The sequence below is a fragment of the Pollachius pollachius genome (genome assembly GCF_949987615.1).
Source record: "Pollachius pollachius genome assembly, chromosome: 5".
Lineage (NCBI taxonomy): Eukaryota > Metazoa > Chordata > Actinopteri > Gadiformes > Gadidae > Pollachius > Pollachius pollachius.
The window spans coordinates 18,668,709-18,696,206 of record NC_136938.1 but is presented as its reverse complement, the minus strand read 5'-3'; the positions used below and the strand labels follow the sequence as shown (position 1 = coordinate 18,696,206).

At 43.9% G+C, this 27,498-nt stretch overlaps 1 protein-coding gene across 3 annotated transcripts; it reads left to right on the top strand.

The window, feature by feature from the left end:
- The first annotated feature begins 1,472 nt into the window (after window positions 1–1,472).
- On the top strand, window positions 1,473–27,498 carry mical2a (microtubule associated monooxygenase, calponin and LIM domain containing 2a). 3 transcript variants are annotated; one of them, XM_079736147.1, is made up of 22 exons: window positions 1,473–1,614; window positions 7,814–8,169; window positions 12,554–12,761; window positions 13,085–13,201; window positions 14,226–14,327; window positions 15,344–15,499; window positions 15,744–15,844; window positions 16,285–16,542; window positions 17,324–17,439; window positions 17,786–17,912; window positions 18,076–18,166; window positions 19,006–19,153; window positions 19,958–20,157; window positions 20,869–20,972; window positions 21,159–21,239; window positions 21,366–21,506; window positions 21,860–21,949; window positions 22,085–22,420; window positions 23,164–23,265; window positions 25,304–25,481; window positions 25,575–25,651; window positions 25,826–27,498. In XM_079736147.1, exons 2-22 carry the CDS (start codon window positions 7,906–7,908, stop codon window positions 26,237–26,239), a joined length of 3,411 nt encoding a protein of 1,136 aa, XP_079592273.1. In that variant the 5' UTR covers window positions 1,473–1,614; window positions 7,814–7,905; the 3' UTR covers window positions 26,240–27,498. The 3 variants fall into 3 exon arrangements, with proteins under 3 accessions (XP_079592273.1, XP_079592271.1, XP_079592272.1); XM_079736145.1 differs by lacking the exons at window positions 21,860–21,949; window positions 22,085–22,420; window positions 23,164–23,265; XM_079736146.1 differs by lacking the exons at window positions 1,473–1,614; window positions 21,860–21,949; window positions 22,085–22,420; window positions 23,164–23,265 and adding an exon at window positions 2,275–2,388.

The following is a 27,498-nucleotide window of genomic DNA, read 5'->3' as shown; positions in this document are numbered from 1 at the left end:
GACTTGGCTGTTAAAGTCTTCTTCTGTATCCCCAGTGGGAATATTATTGTCTAATATCTGCACAGGGGGTGGGATAGTGAGAAATAATTTGCATCATGCACATCATATGTTGCATAGGCCTATTTGATCAGGCCTACTTACCTTGTCGAAAATTTGCACAGAACGATTGCCAACAACCACTTTTTCCGAGCTCGTTTCATTATAAACGCTTGATTGTATTTTCTGGTCACCCTGGTTTACCTAGAATGAATACACTTTTTTATTAATTATCAAAAAAAGGAAGGAAACTTTTTATGAACAGAATACATTCTCGTGAGTGAGATCCCAAAGATGACCAAGGCCTATAACTTGCCAAATAAACTAGACTTGTCTGTATCCTTTACATACGCCTATATGAATTGCAACGTTGCTTGTCTGCTCACTTGATTAGATGCGTCTTCGAATTCCTCTCGCTTGTTCTCGGCAGGATGCTCCGTGACCGTCTCGACAACATTGTTGTCCATCGAAGTCTCGACACCAACATGATACGAATTATAATCCAGAATGTGATGAATACCGTTATTTTGTATCTCAGGGAGGATACAAACGACGGGTGTTATGGTAACACCCAAGAAACCTAGGGCTAACAACCGCAACATCGTACCACTGCTGCAGCGGAGCAGTGTGGGTGTGGTGGTGCCGGTGGTGTTGGTGCTGTCCGAAGAGGTGCGCAAAGCTAACCCTAGAGCCATTCAATAAATGTGAATCGGCCTATATTTAACAATTTCTATAGTCACGCCTTAGAGCAAATGCGCTATAACATGGTGGCTCAACATCAGATCATAATGAAACCTAATGAACTTCCCAAATCAACTTAACCGGGTACAAAACTCAAGAGAGCCACACGCGAGTCCTGTCATCGCAACTGCGCTATCTGTTGGAAATGGGACAGTCCTACTTGCATGTATTTGTATCGTTGCTGCGTGGTTGCAGATTGACCAGAAGATGACGCTGTTTAACTTCGTATTCCTCATAGCCCTGAAACAATTGTTTAATGGCCTTTATGGACAAAACAGTAGAGGCTTGGCCATAATCGTCCTTTACTATTTCCCGTTTACATCTGTTGGAAATGGGACAGTCCTACTTGCATGTATTTGTATCGTTGCTGCGTGGTTGCAGATTGACCAGAAGATGACGCTGTTTAACTTCGTATTCCTCATAGCCCTGAAACAATTGTTTAATGGCCTTTATGGACAAAACAGTAGAGGCTTGGCCATAATCGTCCTGTACTATTTCCCGTTTACATATCCAAATCATTAAGGTTACTAGATCACAGAAAAAAGTTCATAATAGACCGAGATATATATTTTTGATTATGCATGCAATGTGCCTTTTTGTTCGCATGGGGGCGGTAGTGTGTCGAGGCTAGAAGTGCACGGTTTAGTCAGGGCTCAACTTTTCTATTTGTGTGTGGAGCACTTAGCGCTCCGCCCTTGGCCAGTAGTGTGTAGTCTATGGTGGAGCTGCTTTCATTGCACTGGGCGACTGGGACGAGCTGCCACATATTTCTCCGGATTCTGTGTTTCAAAAATAATTGGATGAGGGAAAAGTTCATATTTTTTCCTGTGAGATGAAGTAAGTGATTTATTCGTTAGAAGTGGTGTTTATTTTCCTGTGATTTAAAATCAGTGAATATTAACACCTGGTATCATCTTCGTTTTCTGAATTGGGCTGCTCTCGGGTTTCTTTCTGTGAGAGAACTGGCGGTTTCTGGATTTCAATCCTCAATTTCATTAAACATGGTACTATTTCTTAAGAGGAAGAACATTGTCTGGGGAAGTGGAACTCCGGGGTCTCTCTTTACGCATGGGATATGACCCAGCGGTTCTTCCGCTAACTGTTCAGCTGTTATCTGTTTATGCAGCATAGTTTCGAGTCACAATTGATTTGGGCTTTAAAATAAAAGTTACATTGTAGTAATTTGACACATAGGCCTACTTAAACATGCCTTATATAAAATAGGCTACTTTAAAATATCTTTAAAAGTTAATCAAATGCAGCCAATTTAAGAGTGTTTTCCTCATGCGGCTCCACCTGCCCAAGCCACCTGTAACCACAAGCAATAACAAGCCAGAAGAGATTTGGGAGATCACTAATAAAAAATGTCAGTGATAACAAAAAATGATATCGAGTGGGACTTCACGTTATGCTATTGAACTGAATCAGACTAGACCCTAAAACGAGGATTAAAGCCCACAGATCTCTCGACAGGTAGCATTTCTACCTTAAACTGCATGGGGAGTCCCCTGCAGCGACTAATTGTAAGAAATGGTTTTGATTCGTTCAGAGAAATATTTGGATAAAGCAACCGAGTCTTACACCGTGCAAGTGTTTTCCAGCCGCCTTTGAGTGAGTAAATGTTTCCTGGTTTGTTAAGAAAACACATTCGTCAGGCATGCTATAACTTTAAGCCTAAAATAATCTTCTGTCGGTAGCCTACGTGATGGATTAATTAAACACATGTGTTAATGCTGGACAAATAAAAAATGTAAGACTCTTATATTAACAGCATCTGGCTGACTAAAGGAAGAACCGTTGGCAGTATTTCAATGGCTGGATGTTCATGCCTTCAACTGTATGGAGAAGTAAATATTATGTCTACCACTTGTAAAAAGTCAAACACAAGGTCAAAAGTATATTTGACTCCGAATTACCGTAATAATCGTAGATTATTAAGATTTGGGAAACCCATGTATTTTAAAGCTTAAGCCAAAAGCCACTCTTGTGCACAGCATGCCCAAGTCCCTGTCGAATTCTCATCTGAAGTTTGTAATTTGTGGTTTGTGCAGGTTTAACCTAAATGCAGTGTGCCCAGAAAAACAGCAATATTGGCACATTCTTTAGTATCCCCTTTTACTTGTGTAGCCAGATGCCCATAGTCCACACAATGCTAATTATGCTGCAGTATTTGTTAGGCTTGTGTATGTATATATGTTTGCATCTATCTATTCTATTTATCTCTTGAGTGTAGGGAAGAGACAAACTGCTGTTTTTAAACAAAGCATTTCAGTCTTTTTAGAGATGAGCTGCAGTCGATGCCCTCTCTCTATCGTTACAAATTAGTTTAAACCATGACAATACTTTGGGTTGGACCTATATTTCTAGCTATATGTCACTTGCATATGTGTGTAGCCATCGTAAAAGTTCTCGCCATCGGCTTTACTTATGTTGCTGCTGGGGCAAGAATGATTTGACATGTAAACAAAGACAAATGCAGTTCATCCTCAGCCCACTTCTCCACCATATTGTTCCCCTGGAATAGACATTTATGTCAATCCTGTTCTATACACGCAGTCAGGTTGCAGCAGAGAACATCTAGCGCCCATGGCTGTGGTGAATTCCTCCTCATTGTGTGCTAAAGACAGTGAAATGTAGTTAGGATTTTCCAACTTTCTTCACTGAAGTGGCTGAAGAAAAAGCCTGCACACTTGTAGGTTCGATCTGGTCAGGAACACACACACACACACACACACACACACACACACACTGCTTTGATGATTACATCAGCGAATCAGGTCCCCCCATTTAACATTGTGCTTGTCCGGAGGAGTAGCAGCCATGGGCTGATACAATAATGCCCAGTGAGTATAAAGAGAACGTCTATTAGTTTACATCAGTAAACTCTGTGTCACAGAAGACCGTGAATTGGTCCTGTGATTGTTTGTTTGATGTGAATGTTGCTCAGGGCCTATGGTGTCCCATCTACAGGACTGTGCTCTGTCATGTGCTGTTTTCCTCTTGAACATGAGACTGTTCTATTCTAAGCATGGCTTCTCCGAAAGATGACTTACCACGGAGGAATAAATGTTTGGCATCAAAACACCTCCTGATAGAGACTGGAGAGTGTTAATGGATGGACAACTGATCAACTAATGGCGCTCGCTTGTTTATTTTGTCGCCTTTTGTTCCATGATTGTTTCCTACACTTGCCAACACCCTAAAAGGCTTGCCGTTCCTATCCTTGTTGTGGATTTGTTTTGATGGATCCATATCACGTTGGATACATGCATTTCTTTGGTGGCTACGCACTTTTTTGGCATGAGATAACGGGCACATTCCTTTTGTTATTCTTCTGCATACCTTCATGAAAGAAAAACAAAGTTTATGGTCATCCTCTTGGAAAGCTGGAGAAATATCTTGGCAATCTATTCCATGCGTGTGATCCAGAAATGATTGCATTTTGTAGGAACAGATAATTAGTTTTCTGAACAGTCAACATCGATTAGTGGCCAGAAGCTTTCAGAACACTGATCTTTATATTTGAATGAAACCTGACCCCCATAGAAGAGTTCATGGTGTGCTGTGAGTAGCCAGATTACAACATGTTGAATGAACTAATCATGACGTTGTGTTTGTTTGTTTTGGCACTAGGATTTGACAAGATAATACTATAGTGTGTGTGTGTGTGTGTGTGTGTGTGTGTGTGTGTGTGTGTGTGTGTGTGTGTCAGGCAATGGGTTGAAGTCCAGATGAACATGCTGTTTTTGTGGGGCCTGCTTATCAGGGCAGAGGGTTCCTTCCTGGTTTTCTTTAGCCCAGTCTGTAATTACTGTAGCTGGCCAGCCACGAACTTGCGTGTAGTTCCCAGCCTTCCCTATGTTTCCCTTAAGCTTGTCAGTTTCCTATTGTTTTGCGATTGACTCAGGCAGTAATATGAAGTAAACAGCAAGTATAGTGTAAGTGCCAAGCCAATTTGGTTTTGCCCTGCTTATTTATTAACTGTACTGTAATTAATACATATTCCTTTTTATAATGAGGCAATGTGTGTAATTATAGGACAGATCATGCCCACACACACTACACAGACACACACACACAGTTGTGTGTCTGTGTAGGCATGATTGTGTCTCTTCTGTGCGTTTCATCCTCACTCGGTCAAATGTAATGGGTGCCGCAGCCCTGATATTGCTCCTCTTTTCTTTCTGGCAGAGGGGGGGGTCATTCTGCCAGTCATTCTGCATTCAAGATCATACAGAAAGTGAATGCAAACATCCCATATTTACACATGATGATGGCACCATAGTAGGAGGAGGCAAGCATTGTACAACTAAATAGACAAAGAGCCTGTATGCTCAATCTCCCATAACTATTTGCTTAAATCAGAAAGCTTAGACTCATTACAAAGGCATATGTCTGGTGGAAGAACCCAGTGGATCATACCAAGGCAGATCATCTTTCAGATGATATAACTGGTGTGTGTGTGTGGGTGTGGGTGTGTGTGTGTGTGTTGTATGCTCCCGCCTGTTGTCTTTCTATGTATTTGTACAGCCGCTTCTGTGGTGCAGGGTTCTGTCTGCCCGCAGCTGACTTTCCACTTCGTCAGACCCGAGATGGCGAGCTCATGATATTCTGTGCGAGACAATACAGTTAAAGTATTGAACTATTTTGCTTTAGGCTGATTGGCCTGAAGCATTGATGAATTTTTTTATTCTTGCTATTTTATACACCTATTCAAAGATTTTGGTTGTCGTTAGCATATCTTAATTTCCGCTAAACTGTGAAGCTCAAATATGAACGAGTCGACTGCAATATTCTTACCGGTAAGGTGGTTCCCTTCCCTACGTCCTAGAGAAACAACAAGACTGGTAAATGCGCATCGTTTGTTTGTACTTTTCGAAGCATAGATTTTTCACAGAAGAGTCCTGGTGATCTGTTCAACAGAATCCATCCCTACAATACAAGAGTACAAACAAAAACATCTGCTTCCAGTGACTGCAAGACAAAGCCTGTAAATCCCTGGGGGTTTTCGTTACCTTCTCTACATACAAATGGCTAATGCTGCACCTTAACACAGATGTTTGGGGAAATTAAATAATGGACTGGATTCTGCTCACTGGAACAATAGAAGGGATCTGTGATTGGTGTTAGTGGGGTTTTGGACAATGGAAGTGTATGAAACTAAAGTTAAACATAATTTTTCAGACTGCAACACAAAGAATATTTGTATTTGTAAGCAGGAAATAATTGTTATTGTTTCCTTGGCGATGTTAAACGGGTGAACAAAAATCTATTCTGGCCTTCAACTCAAAATGAGACTAGTGTTAAGAAGTTGTACTCTTATTACTTGACCTTCATTGTTAAATATACAGACCCCAGAACATTTGTATCAAGTGGGATTTGAATTTGATGCAGATGATGAGATAATGAGATAAGATTAAATCTGTGGCGTGCGCTATAACCTTGAATGAACCACACCCAAAGATACATGCTACACACAACAATCCCACCTAGTTAGCAATCACACCAATGCTTTTTCACAAACACTTCAACCCAAAAAAGCAGGGGCGTGGTCACACAAAACCACTGAATAGTCGGTTGAGTGGAAAGCAGTCCGGGGACTTTGTGGGTGTTGGGCCCACAGCTCAGGGCTGCTGATGGAGCGGTTCAGAGTTATTCCAGCCACGTGGCACTGGAATGTGGGCTCATAGAGCCTGGGCAGTGGACTGTCTCCAGGCAAATGCTTCTGGTGGGGCTTTTTATCTCGACCCGTGCAGGAGTATTGCTCTCATGCTGGGGTACCAGTCAGTATATGATGACTGCCGCTGAGTGAGTGCGGCTAAGTGCCTGGATGATGTCTACTGAGGGTTCTGCTATCACCATGGTTATTTGGCAGGGCATGATACTAATGTTATCTACCGTCTTTGATGTCATGATGTCATGTAGTGCTATCCTTTACAGGCTAACATGGTGCCAATGGCATGAAGCTATTAGGCCTATATGTCAGTTTAGTAGGGAAACCTACATCTGACAGAGGGGTTAGGTCAGTATCCACCACAAAATGGGCTAAATAACGACTCAAAACCATTTTCATTTTTCAGAGATTCTCAAAACTACAGGTACTCACAACTAATATTGTGTGGATACCAGCTCGGGAGAAATAGTTGAACTAAAATAACCATATTGTAAGGAAATTACTTGATCACAGCTGATTTCTAAGCAGCCGAAACCTGTGCAACAAGGCCTGTCTCTCACTTCCCGTCCCTCACTTCCCCTCTACATTAGAATATCAAAGTCACCTCTGCCTCACAGTAGCCAGGGACTCCACCCTAAAGGGAAAAAAAGGCAAATGTAGAGTACAAAGAAACTAAATTCCACGGTAGGCTTCCATCCAGCCTACAGCGCTACCTAAGGCTGTATTTAAATTGAATTCCTGGAGTGTTAACATGAACCCCCACTCGCTTGACGGCTGATTTGAGTAAACCCTGGGATACATCAAAGGTTGTGTACCAGTGCTATTAAAGGGGTGCTATTAGGCCACCAGGTGTAAGTGTGATAAGCCATTACAAGTGGGAATGTCAACCTAGATGTATGATGGATATATTAGAAAAAATTGCTACAGTCCACTGGGTAGGCTGGTAGACTGATCTATCCAGCATACATCTAAGTCGACGCTCCCAAAGAATACAGGATAAAGTCTGATTTTCAAACGGCTTGTAATAACACTGGTATAATATCACCCCTTTAACATGTCACACCATGTCAATCCTCAACCAATACAACTGTGAACTTTGATTTACTAAATGGAATAGAACTCTTTTTCGGTACGGATTAACCCATACCCTAACCCTAAATATTGGAAAGAAATCATCTACAATTTCAACTGCTGAAGATATACATGGTCATTTAATTTTTTTCGATTTAAGACCTTGAATATTGAATGTCTTCATAATTACATGGAAAAGGGGGAAAATGTCCTTCCTGTCAGCCAATTCTGAAGATTTTCCACAACCTATAACTGCCGATCATGAGTTTAATTGTTAAATTCCTCTTGCAGACGGACCAGCCTGTGGGTTTAACAGCGGGGTCACCGCCAACGAGGAAAGCAGAACATTTGCCGGAGAGTTCAGCGAGCCCAACACGACAACAATGGGAGACATGACGGCAGATCCGAAGGATCTGGTCATGAAGCTGTTTGAGAACTTTGCGCAGGCACCGGCCTGTAAGTGCACACTGCAGGCCTTCAACGTCATGTGCACTCAACTGGGGCTGGACCCCCTGGAGCACACCACCTTCTACAGCAGTCTGAAGGACAAGATGACCACGTGGAAAGCCAAAGCACTTTGGAGCAAGCTGGACAAGAGGTTCGCACACAAGGAGTACAAGAAGGGACAAGCGTGTGCGGGCACCAAGGTAATGTATTGTTGTCGTTGTTGTTGTTTTTTTAACTACACAATCTAAAGAGTCACATGAATATTGTTTCTTGACCTGGATACTGGGAAGTCTATTTACGACTGACTTTACAGACTTTCATTTGCTTAATAGTTTTCTGTTATTGTGCAGTGTTGGATATGGCAATATCAAATAACCATAACTCCAATGATGGCTCGTACATTACATCATTCATTTAGCAGCCAATTCTATCCAAAGCGACTTATAATTGAGGCTGAGAATAGCAATCCAAAAGCAATCCAAACTATGAAAAAGGTAACTGCCAAAAAAGCTATTGTGATGTACAACCTGGTTTAAAGTTTGTAGGTTTAAGTTAAACATTTTTTAAATACTTTCGACGTACAATTTGGTGCACTTCTGTGTTCCTGTCAGGTGACATCACCGCAACTCGACAGCTTCACTCAAGTGTTATTATTTTGTCTTGGTTTGTCTGGCTGACGTCTTTTTATAGTTGCCAATTAAAGGGGGTGGAATCGTGCCCAGATTGTTATAAAAGTGCATCTTAAATGCCCCAGAGTTTGCTGTGCTTTTACGAGATGTGTTAATTCACACCAAAGTTGCAGTTAAACTTTTGTAGGCACAGTGACTTTACATCATGTGACCCCGGCCCAAAACCTTACAAATTTGGTATGTGTGATTCTTAAAAAGTAAAATCCAGAAACTTGCTTAATAAAGTAGCACCTCACAGTAAAGTAATATACCAGATGAACATTGCAGACCGTGGGCTCTGTGTTGTTTGGCTTTAAATGTATCTTTTGTTCATTTGTGAGGTGTTTCCAAAAGGTTGATTTGCTCAGTTTTGTGGGTTGTGCCAACAGTCCAATTTTCTCCCTATCACGCAGCCGGTGCTGAATGATTTTATGATGGAACATCTGCCACTACAATTTCTTTGACAATCATTGGGTGATGACGTGTCATGATTTAGTGAGCCTGGTGGGATCTGAGAGGATGTGATGTCACTCACCAACCAGCCTCACCAACCAATTCCTCTTGTGGCTGCAATCTGAACAGGGTGTGATGATGTCACCTGTGGACTACACCAGGTGCTCTAGGCTTGTTAGGTTTCTGTTTTATTGTTGTGCACCTGGTCACAAGTCTTTTTGTATCATTGAATGATTCAGATGGCGATAAGACGCTGGTTCAACGATAATGCTTTGACACTGTGGTTTTTAAATCTAACATTGCTCCTCTTTTACCCTCGAAGGAAAGAAAGATGGTGTTAAGAGCGTTCATATAGACGGTGTCATGGGCACTTTTGATGTTATTCTGTAAAGTGTGTTGCTTCTTTTTGTTTCGTGAGTGTGTGCAAGGGCATACTATGGGATCTTAATGAAATTCATAATCCACATTATCATGCCAGAGATGTTTGAAGAATGTTTATATTTGCAATGTAGGGGTACCATTCTGGTTGATCTTATTCCAAATGGTTACGGATACCCTTTGAGTGAGTGTTGCTTGACTCAGATTGATGTTTCGGTCCCCTGCTGGCCAGTCAAGGTGTCTGCCACTCGTTGGTTCTTGCTGGTGAGGTAATATGGCAAGTAACATCAAAGGCACAATGTTTGTTTATTGTGCTTCAAAATCTGATGCCAAAAAGTGATGTGACAGTAAGAGGAACCCAAACTATTTTGACAGTCCATGGTGTTGGGCAATGGGTGTGATCTGTTGTTAAATGCTCCCCAGTGAAGTATTCATAATCAAAGTATAAAGAGATAAAGTGTGTGTGTGTGTGTGTGTGTGTGTGTGTGTGTGTCGTTGTGTGTGTGTGTGTGTGTGTGTGTGTGTGTGTGTGTGTGTGTGTGTGCGCTCAGCAGTTGAGTAACTATCCCTGCGGAAGCCCACATATGTGTAATCATAACAAACAGTTCATCCCTGGTAGCGGTACGTAGAGAGATAAGAGAGTAACGCAGAGCTGTGGAAGATTTGTGGACAGTGGAAGATTTGTGGACTGTGCAGTCTCATTTGAGGGTGATGCGTTTCCTCGGCAATCATCCTTTCCTTCCATCAGGAAAAAAAAAAGACATCTATCCGATTGAGCAAGCCGAGTGCAGCCTGCGTGTATCACACCCCCGTCGAAAGAATGACGAGCGCCGTGTTCCTTATGCCGACGGCCACAGGCTAGTGAGGTCATGTTTTCCCCAAGCATTTGCATCCTGTTACTCACCAAGTTACCATCGGGTACTTGCTGCAGGCCCATCCAGCCCTGTGATGTTTTTTCTCTCTTTTAAACCAGTTTATAATCTGATGCACTAGGAAGCCCTCACTGCAGTTTTCCGGCGAGCTTACTGTCATGTTTGTTTAGAACCAGCAGGATCCTTTCGAACAGCTCACACAGTGAGGGTGTTTTCTAGGGGAAAATATGTTCTTCTCTGAGAGAGGCCCCAAACAGGTGTTGAAACGCTGACTTTCCACAATATTGTCGGAGGCGGGTTCTCTCTCATACTGGGTTCTGCTGATGGACACGGGAGGAAATGAGTGTCCCTGGTGGAACGTGTGGCCAGCGCCTCTCCTTCCTTTACTGGATGGAGGAAGGGGTCGACTTGGTCCACCCTCAGCTCTTCCAGGGTCCTGGAAATTGGGGTGTTAGAGATACGAGTCAAAGTGATAAAACCATTCCCCCGGGGCAGGTTAAAAGACAATTTGAAGCAGGGATTTGTTTAAGGGCTATGGGAACAGGAAACCACCATGTGGAGTTTGGCTCAGCATGGGCTGCTTTCTGACTCAGGGATGACTTGGATCCGGGCAAGGCATCAAAAGATTTCAGCCGCAGGCATGAACTGACGCCTAGACACACACAGACAGACATGAACACACAAATAAGGAGACTTGGGGCCGGTGCCGGAGTGAATCATGCATTCTCAGACAAGTTGTGTAACCATTCCCAAGACGACTGAATGAATAAAATACATCACTTTTCATGTACAAACATGATACAAATAAAATAATTTTGGCACACGCTATCCAAGTTACCCGGTTAATATGGTCCTTAAATTGCATTGAAGAACAAAGTCCACGTTGCACTGGGTTACCGGAAGCAATTCACATCTCATGATAATTTACAAGGGCATGCTATTTCTAGCAATATGTTACTCATAAACCTGCTCTTGTATTCTATCCAACTGGTTGCAAACTCTATCAACATGCTGCATAAACGGGCATTTTGGGTATCAAGAATATTTTTCCAGCTTGATCCCAATTCAAATGTTTCGTAATTCCTGTAGATGCGTTTGGATCTGCACAACAAGCTTATATAATGTGTTATCTTGTGCTGTAAACAACCCTACCACTGGTATATACTTGCTCCAGGCACCCTTATCATGAATGCCTCATGAACTCCTTATGACTTATTCAAGTCGGGTCAACTTTACTCATAGCCCTTAATCACAGTTACAGTCCCAAAGGGCTTCACAGGCCACCAGGAAAAAAAGCTGAAATGATCAAGGCAGAAACCTTGAGAAGATTTGCAGAGTGAGTGAACCCTCCTTCCAGGGAGGGTTAGGAGAGCATGGGGTACCATGAAGGGCAGACATAATGGGAGCATAACAAGCAAAGTGATTTAATACAAATTAGGTTGTTAGAAAACAGGAGATGATTACTGTCCATGTAGTAGTTTGGAGATGGTAGCTGGTATCCGTCAGGTGAGGTGGCCAGGCGTCCAGTTGTGATGTTCTTAGGGGTGGTTTACTCAGCACTGTGAGACAATCCAGATATTGATGTTTGCATTTCACAATGAGTATCAGTCTGGCCTTTGTTGGGCAGAACATATATTTACAAAATGGAGCCAATCATAGTAATGCTGTCGCTCTCTGTACTCCTGCGGGATTGCGGTTGGAAGTAGTACAGCAGAAGAGTATTCTTCTCTGATAAAAGCCTTCCATGCAAATTTCAGTTTGTCTTTTAAAATCGTTTTTCAGTCCATCTCGGATAAAAACGTGTTTTTGATTTCTACCCTTTTCTTTGGCGACACCATCGTTTTGAAACTCTGACGGCGCTCCCTGACTCTCATGAACTTAATCTCCCGTAAACAGAATTTGAACTAGTGATCAGTACGGGCTCATGGGCCTAGTAGTTCATCGCATCTCACTAAAACACAGACGAAAGAGACATCCTCATGGTGAGATGAGTATCGGCCCACCTGCTGCACTCCCAACTGTCCCAGGAGGAAGGACCCCAGGATCCTTCTGTGTTCCCTCTCACAAGTATTCCTTGCCCTTTTTAGAGGGCTCAGGGTTAGTGGGGTGTAGCAGGATGTGGCTGGTGAAGCCCTTTGAGAGCGGGACTGGGATTAAGGGCTATACAACTCGAGAAATGCCCTTGCCTGATTTGACTCGGCCCCTTCCTTTAGTGTCTGGTGATCGGAGGGGGCCCCTGTGGGCTGCGGACAGCCATCGAGCTCGCCCTGATGGGCGCCAAAGTGGTGGTGATCGAGAAGAGGGACTCGTTCTCCAGGAACAACGTGCTGCACCTGTGGCCCTTCACCATCCATGACCTCCGGGGCCTGGGGGCCAAGAAGTTCTATGGGAAGTTCTGCGCGGGAGCCATCGACCACATCAGTGAGTGGCCCCCGTTCAGTGATGTCGGCGGAGGCCACAGGCTATTTGATTAGCGTGCTTTAGTGGGCCGTAGAGGGTTATTTGTTTGTTTCTTTTTCCTTCATTACTTCAATAATTGTATTCAATTAAAATCACTTCTTGGGGAAGTTTAAAATGGGGAATTGACTGGACAAATGAAGAAGTTTTGTCTATTGTACAATAGCAAAATATCAGTTGATGCCTGAGACAAAACTACGATTTCAGTTCAATTCTGTCCACCGCAAACAGTAAAACGGTGACACTATTAGTATTAATAGTAATGTCAAATGGCCTCCTCTTGACAGGTATACAGCAGCTGCAGCTCATGTTGCTTAAGATTGCCCTGATTGTCGGAGTGGAGTTTCACATCAACGTGGAGTTTGTGAAGCTGTTGGAGCCTTCAGAGGACCAGGAGAATGAAGGTAGCACTCTCCCTCATATGGAAAACTATTTCAGGAAAGTCCCAAGTTGATATTTCCATCAACATTGTTGAGTAGTTGAGCTCCTCATGTTGAATGCTAATATTATGGAAAATAAAATCCAGAGTTATTAAACATAGCTCAGTACACACCCCATCTCATCCACTTTATCTCCCCTGATTTATTTTATGTTACACAGCACAAACCCCATGTCATTAACTTGAACTCATGTTTGAGTTTATCTTGCACAAGTTGTGATATGCTGGGTTGGAAAGTTTGCTACAGTGTTGTCAAGTGTTTTCACTTGTACCGAAATATAAATAGCCTGATAGCAACAAGCGGCCTTCTAAACATAGAGACTTGATTCGCTCTGACATACTTGCCGGTGCCCTGTTATCATGGTGCACTTTCCATGCGCCGTTATTTCAAGAAGAGTGAGGACACAGACAAGTTATACTGCCACTCAGAGGTGGAACACAGCACCTTGAGAAATCGTTTGTCCATGAAACACATTTACATGTACACTAACCTCTGCGTGCGTGCGGCTGAAAGGTATAGAAGCTAATGAGTAAAGAGAGTAATGGGGAACCTTATTCTTCAAGAAAGTGGACTTTTAACTGAAGGACTATGATTGTACCCACAGCAGTCCCCGCTTCTTCCGTTCACTTGCAACACTCAGCCTCCTTCAGAGGCAGAGCAACCTCTGAAGGAAGATGAGACAAGATTCTCATTGGCTGTCATCTGTGTCACTCACAGAAATGATTTATATTCTTATATTTCAATGCATGGGTTTATACAGTCTGCTGATATATATTTTTTTATAGACCGTCCTTCTTATAAGTAGGGGGTTTTTGACAAAGTGAATCTGTGTCTCAGGCTTTCCATATGGAAAGGCTGCCTCTGCAAGACTAGGCCCACCGCAACGTCAATCTGGCACAAATGCAGACTTGTCTGTGACAATGAGCTGCAAGTGTCACATTGGTTTGCTCTTCTTAATGATTATATTTGTGTGCCTTCTGTCTTTTAGCGTTGGGCTGGAGGGCTGGCATCCTGCCTGCGGATCATCCCGTGGCTAATTTTGAGTTTGATGTGGTGGTGGGCGCTGATGGACGAAGGAATACACTGGAAGGTGAGGCCATTCACAGTTGTTTTGGTGTCCATTTTGTGCCTGAAGCAAACCACTCTATGATCCAGGAGGAGGATGATGATGATGATGATGATGATGATTTTTCTTTATTAATAATATTATTATTAATACAGTGGGCTTGTAGCATCGGATGTATGTTATGCTATTCTTGTTTAATGCTATGCTCCCACGCTTGCTGATCCCTTGTGGGTTGCCCTTCTCAAACCATTCTCCCTACCATTCATTTACTTTTTTCACCCTGTTTCTTAAATGACGTCATCTACCAATGAAATGGCCTATTCCTAAAAAGGGCATTTTTGCAGTCTGCCATAGCGTTTAGCTCATTCAGTAATTATGAGGCCTAAGGGTTTATTTTTTTCCATCTAGTCAGCGTAGCCTTCTGCTGTGGTTACTAGGCAGACTTAAATATAGTCTGTGTGCCACATACCAACTGTCTGACCTAAAACATTGGTATATGACGACATGCTAAATCTCTTCATCAACCCTTATAGTTAAAATTATCGAATAGACTGCATCATCTCAAAGAATGCATCTTTGATGGCATCTGTGTTAGTCATGTTCCCCACTCAAGTCCCCAGATCGGAAATCATTTCCTCCAACACGTCTTGTGTCTGAAAGTGGATGTCAGGCTCCTCACCCAACATTTAAGTTCATAGTCACATTCTCAAGCCGAGGCTTGTGATTGGGTAGAACTCACTGCATCGGTCTTAACTCTTACTGATCCTACCATAGCTCTTTGTTATTGGTACTTAAAAGTCGGTTCTCTCTCTTTGTCACTCTCTGTCAAGATTCAAAGAGTATTATTGGCATGGAGAACATTTACATTGCCAAAGCACAAAAAGATTACAAAAATAAATGTATACAAATAAATACGATAGAATGTAAAAAGAAACAATACAATAAAAATAGAAACGGTGTGTACAGTGTAGTCGTGTTAATCAAACTATTAAAACCGAACTCTGTCCCTCTCTCTTTCTCTGTTTCTGTGTGATTGTCAGGTTTTAGCAGGACCGAGTTCCGGGGTAAGCTGGCTATTGCTATCACGGCCAACTTCACCAACAGGAACACCACGGCTGAGGCTAAGGTGGAGGAGATCAGTGGGTTGGCCTTCATCTTTAACCAGAAGTTTTTCCTTGATCTCAAGGAGGAGACAGGTATGTGGAAATCAATCAGCTTGCAATCATATCAGAAAATAGACCCCCACTTTTAGTGCGCGTGTGTGTGCGTGTGTGCGTGTGTGTGTGTGTGTGTGTGTGTGTGTGTGTGTGTGTGTGTGTGTGTGTGTGTGTGTGTGTGTGTGTGTGTGTGTGTGTGTGTGTGTGTGTGTGTGTGTGTGTGTGTGTGCACCTCAAATTCGTTTCCCATAAATCTCACCATCCCATTTGTCATCCGTTGCAGGTATCGACCTGGAGAACATTGTGTACTACAAAGACAAGACGCATTACTTTGTCATGACGGCCAAGAAGCAGAGCCTATTGGACAAGGGGGTTGTTATTCACGTAAGCTGACATTGTTTAGGCGGTCTGCCGCTAATGGACTGGGGTTGATAGGCAGGTGTGGTGCACAGCGGCCATTGACTAGTGCAGAATGAAACCTCATAATAAAACACCACAGGATCTAGAGGTGTCCGCAAAGAGGGCATGTTGAGTCAAAATTTTATTTCATTGAATTATGACATCAGGCGCCTAGGTTGTCTTTGAGCTCTCCGATGGTCTCGCATTGCATGAGTATAACAAACAGTATTAAATGCTTCAGCAACTACCATATTGAACATCATGTTGACTGTATCTTCCCGTATAAACTATAAAAAATGCAAATAAAAACACAAACTCCAGTCGATAAAATAGAGGAAATGACTCCACTGACACACATTCCTGGTGCAAACTCTAGTCACTCTCCCACACTTTGACTCCCCCTCGCCCTTCCTGTTTGCACACAGGACTACGTCGACACCCAGAGTCTGCTGTGCAGCAACAACGTCAACCAGGAAGCGTTGCTCTGCTACGCCCGCGAGGCCGCTGACTTTGGCACCAACTACCAGCTGCCCACCCTGGACTACGCCACCAACCACTACGGGCAGCCAGACGTGGCCATGTTCGACTTCACCAGCATGCACGCGTCGGAGCACGCGGCGGTGGTGCGTGAGCGCCATGGGCGCCATTTGTTGGTGGCACTGGTCGGGGACAGTCTGCTAGAGGTGAGGAGGGATGAGTGCTGCTAGTACGGCGACGTAGCATATCGTACGAGACTTTATTAAGTCAATTTGTTTATGGATTTTTCAAATGACTATTATTAAATGGAGATTTACCGTTCTTGTCCACAGGCTCATTCCCCTCTCCCTTTGTCCTTTTTTAAAAAATGTGTAGTTTAGCTTTCGCCTTTGCTCCTAAACGTGTCCTTGTACAGCCTACCTGCACAATGGAACACGCCATTACTGTTCCTAAACATGTCCTCATATGCAGCCTACCTGCACAATGAATCACGCCATTACTGTTCCTAAACATGTCCTCATATGCAGCCTACCTGCACAATGAATCACGCCATTACTGTTCCTAAACATGTCCTCATATGCAGCCTACCTGCACAATGAATCACACCAATACTGTTCCTAAACATGTCCTCATATGCAGCCTACCTGCACAATGAATCACACCATTACTGTTCCTAAACATGTCCTTATATGCAGCCTACCTGCACAATGAATCACACCATTACTGTTCCTAAACATGTCCTCATATGCAGCCTACCTGCACAATGAATCACACCATTACTGTTCCTGAACATGTCCTCATATGCAGCCTACCTGCACAATGAATCACACCAATACTGTTCCCGAACATGTCCTCTTATGCAGCCTACTTCCCACTATTTTGGTGTCTAGCGTTCATAGCAGCAAGCTGCATTGTCTTACCTAACATGACCAGCACACTCTGAGTCCTGAAGCTGACGTGGTCCTTGTGTTTGTGTCCCTGACATAGCCCTTCTGGCCTATGGGTACGGGCTGTGCTCGGGGCTTCCTGGCCGCCCTGGACACGGCCTGGATGGTGAGGGGCTGGGCTCAGGAGATGCCTGTCCTGGAGCTGCTGGCCGAGAGGTACAGGCTCATGCCCACAGAAATGAAGCTCTTTACTCGTTCATATTGGACATGGATGGGAAATGCATGTTACAGAATTCTATGTTGCACCCGTCGGAACGACTGGGTTTGGATGCAAAGCGCATGTAAATTGTTGTGTGTGTTGGTGCTATATTTACCATGGAAAAATATTTGTATATATTCAGGTCTATCAACCAGACATTTAGTCATTGAGGCTTGGTGTTGCAATACATTGTGGTTCACAAATTATTTTTGGTTACCTTCTTTAGAAGGATTTCTTATTTAAAATACACAATTTGAGCTTCCTGTATTTAATGGCTGGATTTCTTTACCACCCGTACCATAGAGAGAGCATTTACAGACTGCTTCCCCAAACCACACCCGAGAACTTGGCCAAGAACTTTGATCTGTACACCATAGACCCTGGAAGCCGGTACCCCAACAAAAACTTCTGCAGTGTCAAGGCAAAGCAGGTGATGCCTCACTACACTCCCTTTATTTTCTCTAACTTAGTTACTAGTAAGGCTTAATGAAATAAAACTATCATAAACTCAATGGGAGATATCATTTTAATAGTGGTTCAATCCTACAAGTCATTTGTTTGCGTCACTGTCATGTGTTATGTATTGCACGCAGGTACGTCACCTGTATGTCACCAGAGAGCTCAATGCCTGTCCTCTGCAGCGGTCTGCGACCATACGACGGCCTGTCAACATAGACAGGCGAGGTGAGTCTGCACGAGAACCGACCGCACAGCGCTGCTCTGAAACACGAGCTAAGGAAGAACTAGTGGACCTTCTAGTCCGATCCGTTGTTCGGTGGGCCTCTGTTGGAGAATACTGATCGGTTTGAGTCATTTAATTAAATTAAGGCCTGCTAATGTGTAGAACGGGTAATGGAAAACGAAAGATGGTTTTACCATTTGTTTTCGTCTAGATCAGTTGTTACAAGCACTGGGGAATGGGATGTGGTGATAAAGTATGCTCTTGACCTCAATCACCTTCTTTTATACATCCTACAAAGTCTACAAAAACTGGGACTGCATCTCGATTTAAGACTAACACATTCCATGATAATGTTGTAATGATAGCCAGGCACAACCTATATGTGCTTTTTTGCTGTCGCACATTTCAAGACAGTTTTCTTTCCTCTTTGAGTTCCTCTTCTGTGACTTGTGTACTAAGGTGTGTTCCGGAGCCAGGCAGCTTGTACAACGTGTCGGGGCAGGGGATGTATGCATACCTCAGCTCCCTCGTCATCTCTCTCTGATCCTATCTGTCGGCCATGATTTACTACCTATGACGGCATCCTTCCCTCTCTAATGCCAATTATGTTTTCTGGCCGTAGTAACCATGGTGACATCATACTAGATTGTATGATCTACATCGAAGCGCGGTCCTTTATAGAAAGGACCAAAAACATATATATATATATTCATACCATTTTAGGTCATTGGTTCATACAAAACACATTACACATTTCTGGGACTGTTTTCAATTTGTTGAGTGACGGCATTGCCGGCGATGTTGTTGCGTTGACACGTGATATCTTTGTGTTGTTGTTCAGAGTCTGAGATTAGACCGGGTCGACTGCTGACCTGGTGCCAGAAGCAGACAGAGGGCTACAGGAATGTGTCGGTGACCGACTTGACGTCCTCTTGGCGTAGCGGCCTGGCACTCTGCGCCTTGATCCATAGGTTCAACTCCCAGCTCGTGTAAGTGATACTCTATCCACGCATGTCAGGCTGCCGTGTCAAATGATAAGCATTACACCGGTGGTTTATTCACTGTCTCTACTCTACGGCGATCTTACTTCTGCACCCACCTTCCCGCTGTTTGTGAAGTATGTATGCCATTTCACTAGTTCTCTCACCGAGGTGTGTGAGACTTTATCGCTTGCTTGTGCCTTTTTTTTTGCTGGTTGGTGTTAACTGATTTTATTTTAGTCATTGATGTCTGATGCGTCATGGAATACAATACTCTAAGCCAATGACCTGAAAAGATTGTTACCTAGAATGGTTGTAATGTCTCTAAATCCATGGTATTACTATTCATCCCCAAACTGGAATTGTGTATTTACCCTTCCAAGACGGAATCTGCCTTATTCCTGAAGAGCAAACATTGTTGCCTGGCAACCTCTTTCACACTTGGGAGTGGAGTAGGCTTTGAAGCATGAAGGGGAAACCTATCTTGGTAGCTGTTTTCAGTAGCACTAATGCTACTAGTAGCAACCATGTATACAAAGCAACCCCTTTAGGGATATATGGACAACATTTGAATGGAAAAATAAAGCATAACACCGGCTGACATGTAATACGTAAACATATAAATCCAAGGATCCCGCTGGCTTTCCCTCCAGTCCTCTTAGGACGGGGTGGGGGCGGGGGGCTCCGTGTGAGCCCTGTTGCCTTACGGCGGCACGTCATGAAATCGCAACCAAACTGTCCTTGTTCTGTGTCACCTTCTCACGTTTCCACCCCAGTCATGTCTGCTCTTGTTGTTTCCCCGCGCCACTGTAGAGATTTCAGCTCCCTCACCGAGGAGGAACCCGCCGCTAACCTTCAGCTGGCATTCGATGTTGGCCAGCGGGAGTTCGGCGTGGCGCCGTTCACGTCTGGACAGGAGCTGTCGGCCGCTCAGGACGTGGACAAGACGCAGATGATCCTGTACCTGTCAAAGTTCTACGAGCTGTTCCGCGGCACGCCTCTACCTCAGACAGGTACGGCGCTGCCTGTGGCGTGTGTAACCACCCCCCCCCCCCCCCCCCCCCCCGTCATAACTCGCATGTGTTTACATGTCATGCATACCAGGATTGATATGCATGACGAAGATGGAACAGCCCCCAGCTATTGAAAGACGGCAATCAGTCTAACCTAAAGCCAACACGGCCCACACTGTCCGCAGGGCTTTGTTCCTAAAGTAGAACAGGACAGTGGAGCCGTGGATATATTTACCTGGCCTATATACACACAGTATGTTCTTTACCGGCCTCTTTTCTTGGGCCCACCCTGCATTGACTTTTGCCTGTTGACCTGGTATGCAAAAGCAAGACTGTTTAACGAGGTGTGAAGTCTTGCTTCGCGCTTCCTGCAGCAGGGTGCTGGTGTGGCAGATCTTAATAAGAACCTGTGTATGTGCGCGAGGGGAAGGAACTGGCTAGTTGCGCCATGAAACGAGAAGTTTTAAATTGAAGCGTTTGTCTTAGATTGCCTAGCCACATACAATGCATGATGTGATACTATGATAATGACAGCATTTCGGTATTTTCATTTACATCATTGATTAGGATAAACATCAACGCTACGTTTGCCTAAAAATAAAAATAAGCTGACAGCTATGCATGCCTAGTTGAATTGCTATGACTCTGGAAATGCATCAATTTTACGTTTTTATATCCATGGAGGAGCTTAATCCAGTGACTTATCGACAGGTTTAAGGGTTGCTGATGAAAACAGTGTGGAGTATCCGTCGAACGACCCGAGACACACGACCAATGGGATTAATGTCTCTCAACCACGGAAACGAGTGCCCAGGGTAATGTGTTGCTGGATATTGCCATTTGACATTCTTAACAACCTGTGACGGGCTTCGGGAATAATACCTTCTATATCCCTGTTGAAAAAGTTTAATATTCCGTGTGATGTTCTTTCCCTTCAGTGCGTCAGCGTAGTTTATGTGGTATTTTTGGTTGGCTTTTGCTTATTAAATTACTATTAACAGGAGGAGAGGAAATCGGAGGGCACCCCGGAATCAGTTTACAAGCGGCGGCGAAAAGGAGGCAGCAGTAGCCATCTGGAGGAGGTTTGTGAGGCCTTTTCTTATTTTTTTTCCAAACGCTTCAATCACTCTGCAACTGAATGAGAACTCTTTGCTGGCTGTTTATTTGACTGCGTGCCTGGACCCTGTCTCCCCTGGTGTCCCCTCCAGGCCACTAATCTGCAGGTCTCCAGGGACTCCTCCGCGCTGCTGGAAGAGACGGCCCCGCGGGAGAACAACCGGGTTCGATCCATGGCCACCCAGCTGCAGGCCATGTTCGAAGGCACCGCCGGGAGCACCGTCCGCAGACATGTGAGCATCACCGGGACGAGAGAGGCCAAACCTTCTCAGGGGAGAAGCTATCACTGGAGTAATCACTGGCTCACAAGATACTGTGTGTGTGTCCTCTGCGGTACTCCTTGTTTAGAAACTGCCTGCCTGGAATAGCGGACGAACAAAGTATTTGGATTTATGTCCAATGTAGTTTAATTCCATTGAATAACTGAGGGTATGACAGTGCAGCTAAACGGTTTGGTTGATCTATATTTCTTCTATCGTCTGTTATCCCTGTCCTCATACGCTTATCTGTTCTTTTCTTTTCATGTGGTAATCTTTCAAACGTCTTCCAACTTTTCCTGCTTTTCACTGAATGCCACCCAAATCAGACCCTACAGTCCTTCACACACTACCCTGGCATGACGGAGGATCCCTGTAGCGAATCAAGGCTATCAGCCCCGCCAAAGCCCTCCCCCAAGGTACAGATAGAACAGGGAAAGATGGAAAAGTATTTGATCCGATAACCATTTAACTTCTGGGCTGTAAGAAATATCACTGACCTCTGTCACTGAATTTCCACACGCCCCTCCCTTCCCCACACACAATTTTTCCAGTTTAAGAACATTGATAAAGGCTTGCCAGAGTACGCAGCCCTGCAGCCACCTAAAGTGCCGCCCAAACCCCGGAGCAGGGTCACACAAACCTTGCCTCATACCGAGCACCCCTCCGACGCCGCTCCCCTTCAGCAGCACCCTCATTGGGAAGGCCGACGCGCTGAGCAGAGCGCTCAGACGCAGACGCACGCTCAGACGCAGAGCGAGCGCCGGTGTGCGGAGGCACAGTACGCAGACTTCCCCTCCTCCCCCTCTCCCCCCTCCTACCACTCTGCTGTCCTAGTCATGAGAAGAATGCTCCACCGCCTGAGGGAGGTGGAGGAGCAGATCTCTGAGGTGAACTACTTTTCTTCCGTTCGTTTCCCGTCCACTTTGTCTTCACTTTTCTACCTCTGTCCCTCTCTTTTTTTCTTCTTTTCTTGACTTTCGGTGCTTAACGTGTGCGTGCCTTTTTTTGTCGTTGGTGATGTCAGACCTGTAATTTCCCCCCGCTTAACCATAATGGCTTGAGCAGGTCACCACAAGCGGGTAGGGAACCGGTTTGAATTGTTCCGCGCAATAGCCCTGACAGGCATACATTTCCCTAACTACTTGCAGAGCAGCGGGCCTATGAAACAAAGATACATTTTTTGAGTTTGAGTCAACGTGCTAATTTGGACCTGTTTGAAAGAATTGGCCATGAAAATTATTATTCAAAGGAAAAAGCATATTTTTAGATTCCTGCTCCTGGAGGAGGGATCGACCCAGCAGACTTTGTTGGCTACGGCTCCTTGCTAGGTATGCGTGTGTCAAAATCCACCGCAGCCTGAACCTAGTATGAGGATGACTTATTATTTACCCACCGGGGGTGTAAATTAAGGTAACGGAGAGGCCTGTGCTTTACACAGCAGCCATATTGTTCTCTGCACAGTGCTTTCAAGATCTCACGGTCCTCTTGTAATTGGAAAGATAATACAGAGAACTCTTTCATCATAGTGATGTAGTGTTGTAGTGTGGTGTGTGTGTGTGGTTGGGTGTGTGTGTCCATCTCTTCATCTCATTCAATTTCTTTGTTCCTTTTCAACCCTGTGACTCTGCAGAAGAAGGCTCAGACTCAACATGCTAGGGAGTTTCAGAAAAAGAGTATAAAGGACAAGGCACATCATCTTTGCGATTTGTTGGATGCCACTAATGTACCCAAGGTGACTCTCTGAAAAGCTCGACCTGTGTACCTCGTCCTACTTGCGCATGTGCACGCCTGACCCCGACCCCTTAAGACTGCGTTCGCACCGTGCGTCATGCAGTTTTTGGTGTGGCTGCTGGACGAATCATGTTTTTTGCATTGGGACCCGTGTCCAAAAGCTGTGTTAACTGATGGTTCTGCTGTAGTGACTCACATGTGATTCAAACATCAACAAAGACATCCATCAGTGAATTATCCTGCTAATAGGACATGCGTCATGCTAGTGAGATGGACAAATACAGTGACTGTGTTCATAAATAATAAGTGTGACATTAGTGTGACCAAACATGTCCTAACTAAATAAAAGTTTCAGACTTAAAAGAAGCATGGTGCTTATTGGACAGCAGCCATAGCCATCAGATCTGACTTTTCACTATCTAGCTACTGCAGCTTCTTCCACAGTCCCCCATGGTTACACATGTCCCTCACCAACACATTGGGGCACTTGGCGCGCATGGAGTCGATGGCACACATCAGAAATCAAGTTCAACATGTGGCACCACACCTCTACACTCGATCTAAGCACATATCCCAGGTGTGTGTGTGTGTGTCTGTGTGTGTGTGTGTGTGTGTGTGTGTGTGTGTGTGTGTGTGTGTTTTCTTCCTCCCATGAGACTTCAATGTTTAGCATAACTCCCTCATGAATTTCACAATTGATGTAAATTATCCTTGGAGGCAAGAATGTTGAGAATGTACTGTGTGTGTCAAAGGAGTTCTGTCAAATATAAACAAACGGTTCTCAGTAGAACGATTCCCCTAAACCCATGCATGCAGCTTTCACACTACATGTTGTTTTAACAGACATTTACACCTTCTTCTTGGAGACTAATGAGAATGGAAAATTTAGATAAATCAAGTTTTACTCTAACATTTAATTTTTCCGAAATGCCATTTTCCTTTGGGGAGAAACAAGTAATTTATAAGTGAAGGAAGAGATACAACTTTTGCTTCTCTGTGTGGACAGACTTTGATTTCTCTAACTGCAAGTGATTGACTCCTAACAATCCTTATGCTGCACCATGATGTCACCTCCCCTTGCTTTTCACCTCAATTATCTTATTTGTGTCTAACCAAAGGAACACAATTCCACCCATCTGCAGACTTTCTGCTATGGGACCCAACTCACTGCCCACTAACCCGACTCTCTGCCCATACGCCAACTTTCTATCCACACACCCAGATTTCTGCCCACGTTGGAAAAGGGATGTGCCGCTTAATAAAGAGACGATGAGAGATGAACCATCACCACACGAGTGGTTTTCTGTATTCTGCAGCAAGCCACTCACTTATCACATTGTCACTCCCAAAATCCATAGATACATGTAATTATGATTTACTTAATCCATAATTGAATATGTGTTATCGCCACTTTATTATATATAGTCACAATTGCTTAATCTGCACTATAATATATTTATTTATCATTATCTTATTTTATATAATATGTGTCTATCTATTTATCATTGCTCAAGTCAAATATATGGATATGTATTCATGATATTCCCCCTTAGGGTCAGAAATGTTATTCTTTTATCAACAGTATACACAGGTTGCGCCCCAAAATGGGCCATGTTGTAACTCGTGCGTTGGTTACCTTGGTTCCACAGGGAAGAATGATGGGCATTTCTGTGGTGGCAGCCTGAGGGCAGATATGGAGGAATGTAGGAGAACCGCTATCGTGGTCACCAGATGTTCTCTCCAATGCTAATCTTATAGTTATCAAGAAGGAGAGGATTAGAAGGAAATTGATAACTTCAGAGCAACCGTATCCATCATTCAAATGGGAAAATATCTACACGGGGTGCAGGTCATAAAGTCCCATGAAGGTCGATGTAGCAAATGATTTTGTTCTTACTAATATCGTCCTGTTTGTTGTATACACGCATGTCTGTGTTCTTGTGGTTGCTAAATGAGCATACAGAAGGGGAAAGTTTCCTCTGCAGTCCCACTGTCAACAGACATTACTTAATGCCCCTCTCTCTGGCTGTGTTCCCTAGGGGTCTGTCCATCAGACATCGCCACAGTGCACAGATAAGTGTCACTCCTGTGGGAAGCGCGTCTACGTGGTGGAGAGGATCAGTACCGAAGGCCTCTACTTCCACAGGGATTGCTTTCGCTGCAAGACCTGCAATTCACCACTGAGCCAGGGCACGCATGTGTATGACTCTGAACAGGGTATGTATCGCTTTAAAAGTCAAGGCGGCTTGAGGGTTTACAAAGGCTGCCAGAGATTTCACTGAAATGGCAAATATGTGTGTGCTTTTACAGGAAGACTTTATTGCAAAGCACATTTCGTACAACATAAAAATGGGACCCATCTGCGAAGAAATATAAACGGGCGCACAGTAAGTTGTTTTTTTGTATACTATAATGTACTATTACAGTACAATGATTTTTCCCTTGGGTTTTTATGTACACCAGAAAAGAAAAAAACCCAAAGCAGTGACCGGAATGCAGCAGACTACGATCAACTCTGATGTAATCCTACATCTTCCTTCCCCTTCCTGTGCCATCATCAGGGTTCTTGCGACCGCCGAGACTCTGTTGAGCGTACATCCTGTAGTACCAGCCCGGAGAGGCCCCCACACTGCCCCACAGATGGCCCGCAGAGCCCCTCACCAACAGGTACCCTCACCTCACTGCTCAGGAAGGGCTTGAGCTGGCCCATGAGTTTGACCCGCGCTGTGTGCGGGGCCCCTAGGCAACTGAGCGGCTGGCTGCAGCGCCGCACGCGGGCCCTAGGCGTGCACGTCCGGGCCAATGGCCAGGACTATGCATTCCTCTATGAGCTCCTGAGCGTGGGGCTGCCCCTGTTGCTGGTGCTGCAGGGAGTCCTGCAGCAGATGTATGTCGAGGCTGCCCCGGCGGTGGCCCTGTGTTTACGGCCCGCGCTCCGGTGGCTGGAGGAGAGCGCTGGGCTCAGGCTCACATAAACGCTGTGCTCACCTGCTCCTCCCTCTCCTCTCCACACACTCTGACACCACGACCACAAGTGCAATTAGAGCTTCTTCATGTCCGCCATGGGATGGGCGACAACTTTGTGACGCACGGAAGCACCTTCTCACAGCAACACCAACGTCTTGTTTTCATGTTTATGAAATAAATATATATTTTGAAAACAAGACTTTGACCAAAGAATATACATAAAGATGGTTCCCGTGGCAGCCTCCTTTTTTTATTTAGAGTTTAAGATTATTTTGTATGTTTGGACTCTAAGATGTTTTGTATATCTTCATATTTATCAAAGAATTGTTTCAACGCTGGAAAGATGTTTTTTGGTATTTTCATAAAACTGGGCTATGCAGTAGAAATGTGCACATTAATTGGTGCTCATTGGTGCTACGTGACCAGAGAAAGAAAGGTAGGGTCGCTAATGCTGAATAAGGTTGACCTAGACGGGTTAAAACTCTCTTTAAAAGTGTTCTGTGGGCTTAGGACACACTTGAGGGTAACTTACTGACTGGACTAACGTGGTTGATGGGCATAAAATGGACATTGGTACCTTTCTGTGGTGGATAGGATAAAGAAATTTGCGTTTACTACTTTACAAAATTACAGAATGGATGTTTTTCCTAAACCACGTATGTTTACGGAGATTTTTCTTCAATCTAGACATTTTAGTCGTATTATCGTTGGAACTTTTCTGCCATCTGCCGTTCACTTCAAGTAGGCAAAACAAAGTTAAAAATTCATTTTTATTTTATTTTAACTACCAAACATTGTACTCATGCACCTGATAAATCATTTGTCATGAATGATTAATTCCATTATATATTTTTTATTTAATAATGTGCAGATGTGATCTGAATGTTGGAATATAACTATATAGAAGATTGTTACCATCCTCTTTCTATAGATGTATTAACTGTGTTGTGCTTTTTAAATGACAAATAATTAATAAAGTAAATGTTTTGGGAAATGCAAAGATAATACTTTTCTATTATTATTTGGATTTTAATGTCTCAGTTAATATACACCGCAATGGTACACGCAAAGAACAAACAAGGTCCCAAGATCAACTTTATATTTCTTCTTTTGATTGTGATTTTCTTTGTCACCTTTCTCCCAAAATGTCCCTGAAGCCTGTTATGACGTTTGAGTTGCGGAACCTTCTGGATCATTAAGGGAAATTACATAATGCAGGTGATTGCACCTGCATGTCTTTTTGATGCTGTGGTGTGGCTGCAGTTAT

Excerpts from the sequence above, each read along its gene's own strand:
- mical2a (XM_079736147.1), top strand. The coding sequence starts at position 7,906 with ATGGGAGACATGACGGCAGATCCGAAGGATCTGGTCATGAAGCTGTTT. Across the intron at positions 15,500-15,743 it reads TGATCTCAAGGAGGAGACAG|GTATCGACCTGGAGAACATT; the intron begins GTATGTGGAAAT and ends CATCCGTTGCAG. Across the intron at positions 23,266-25,303 it reads ATGCCACTAATGTACCCAAG|GGGTCTGTCCATCAGACATC; the intron begins GTGACTCTCTGA and ends TGTGTTCCCTAG.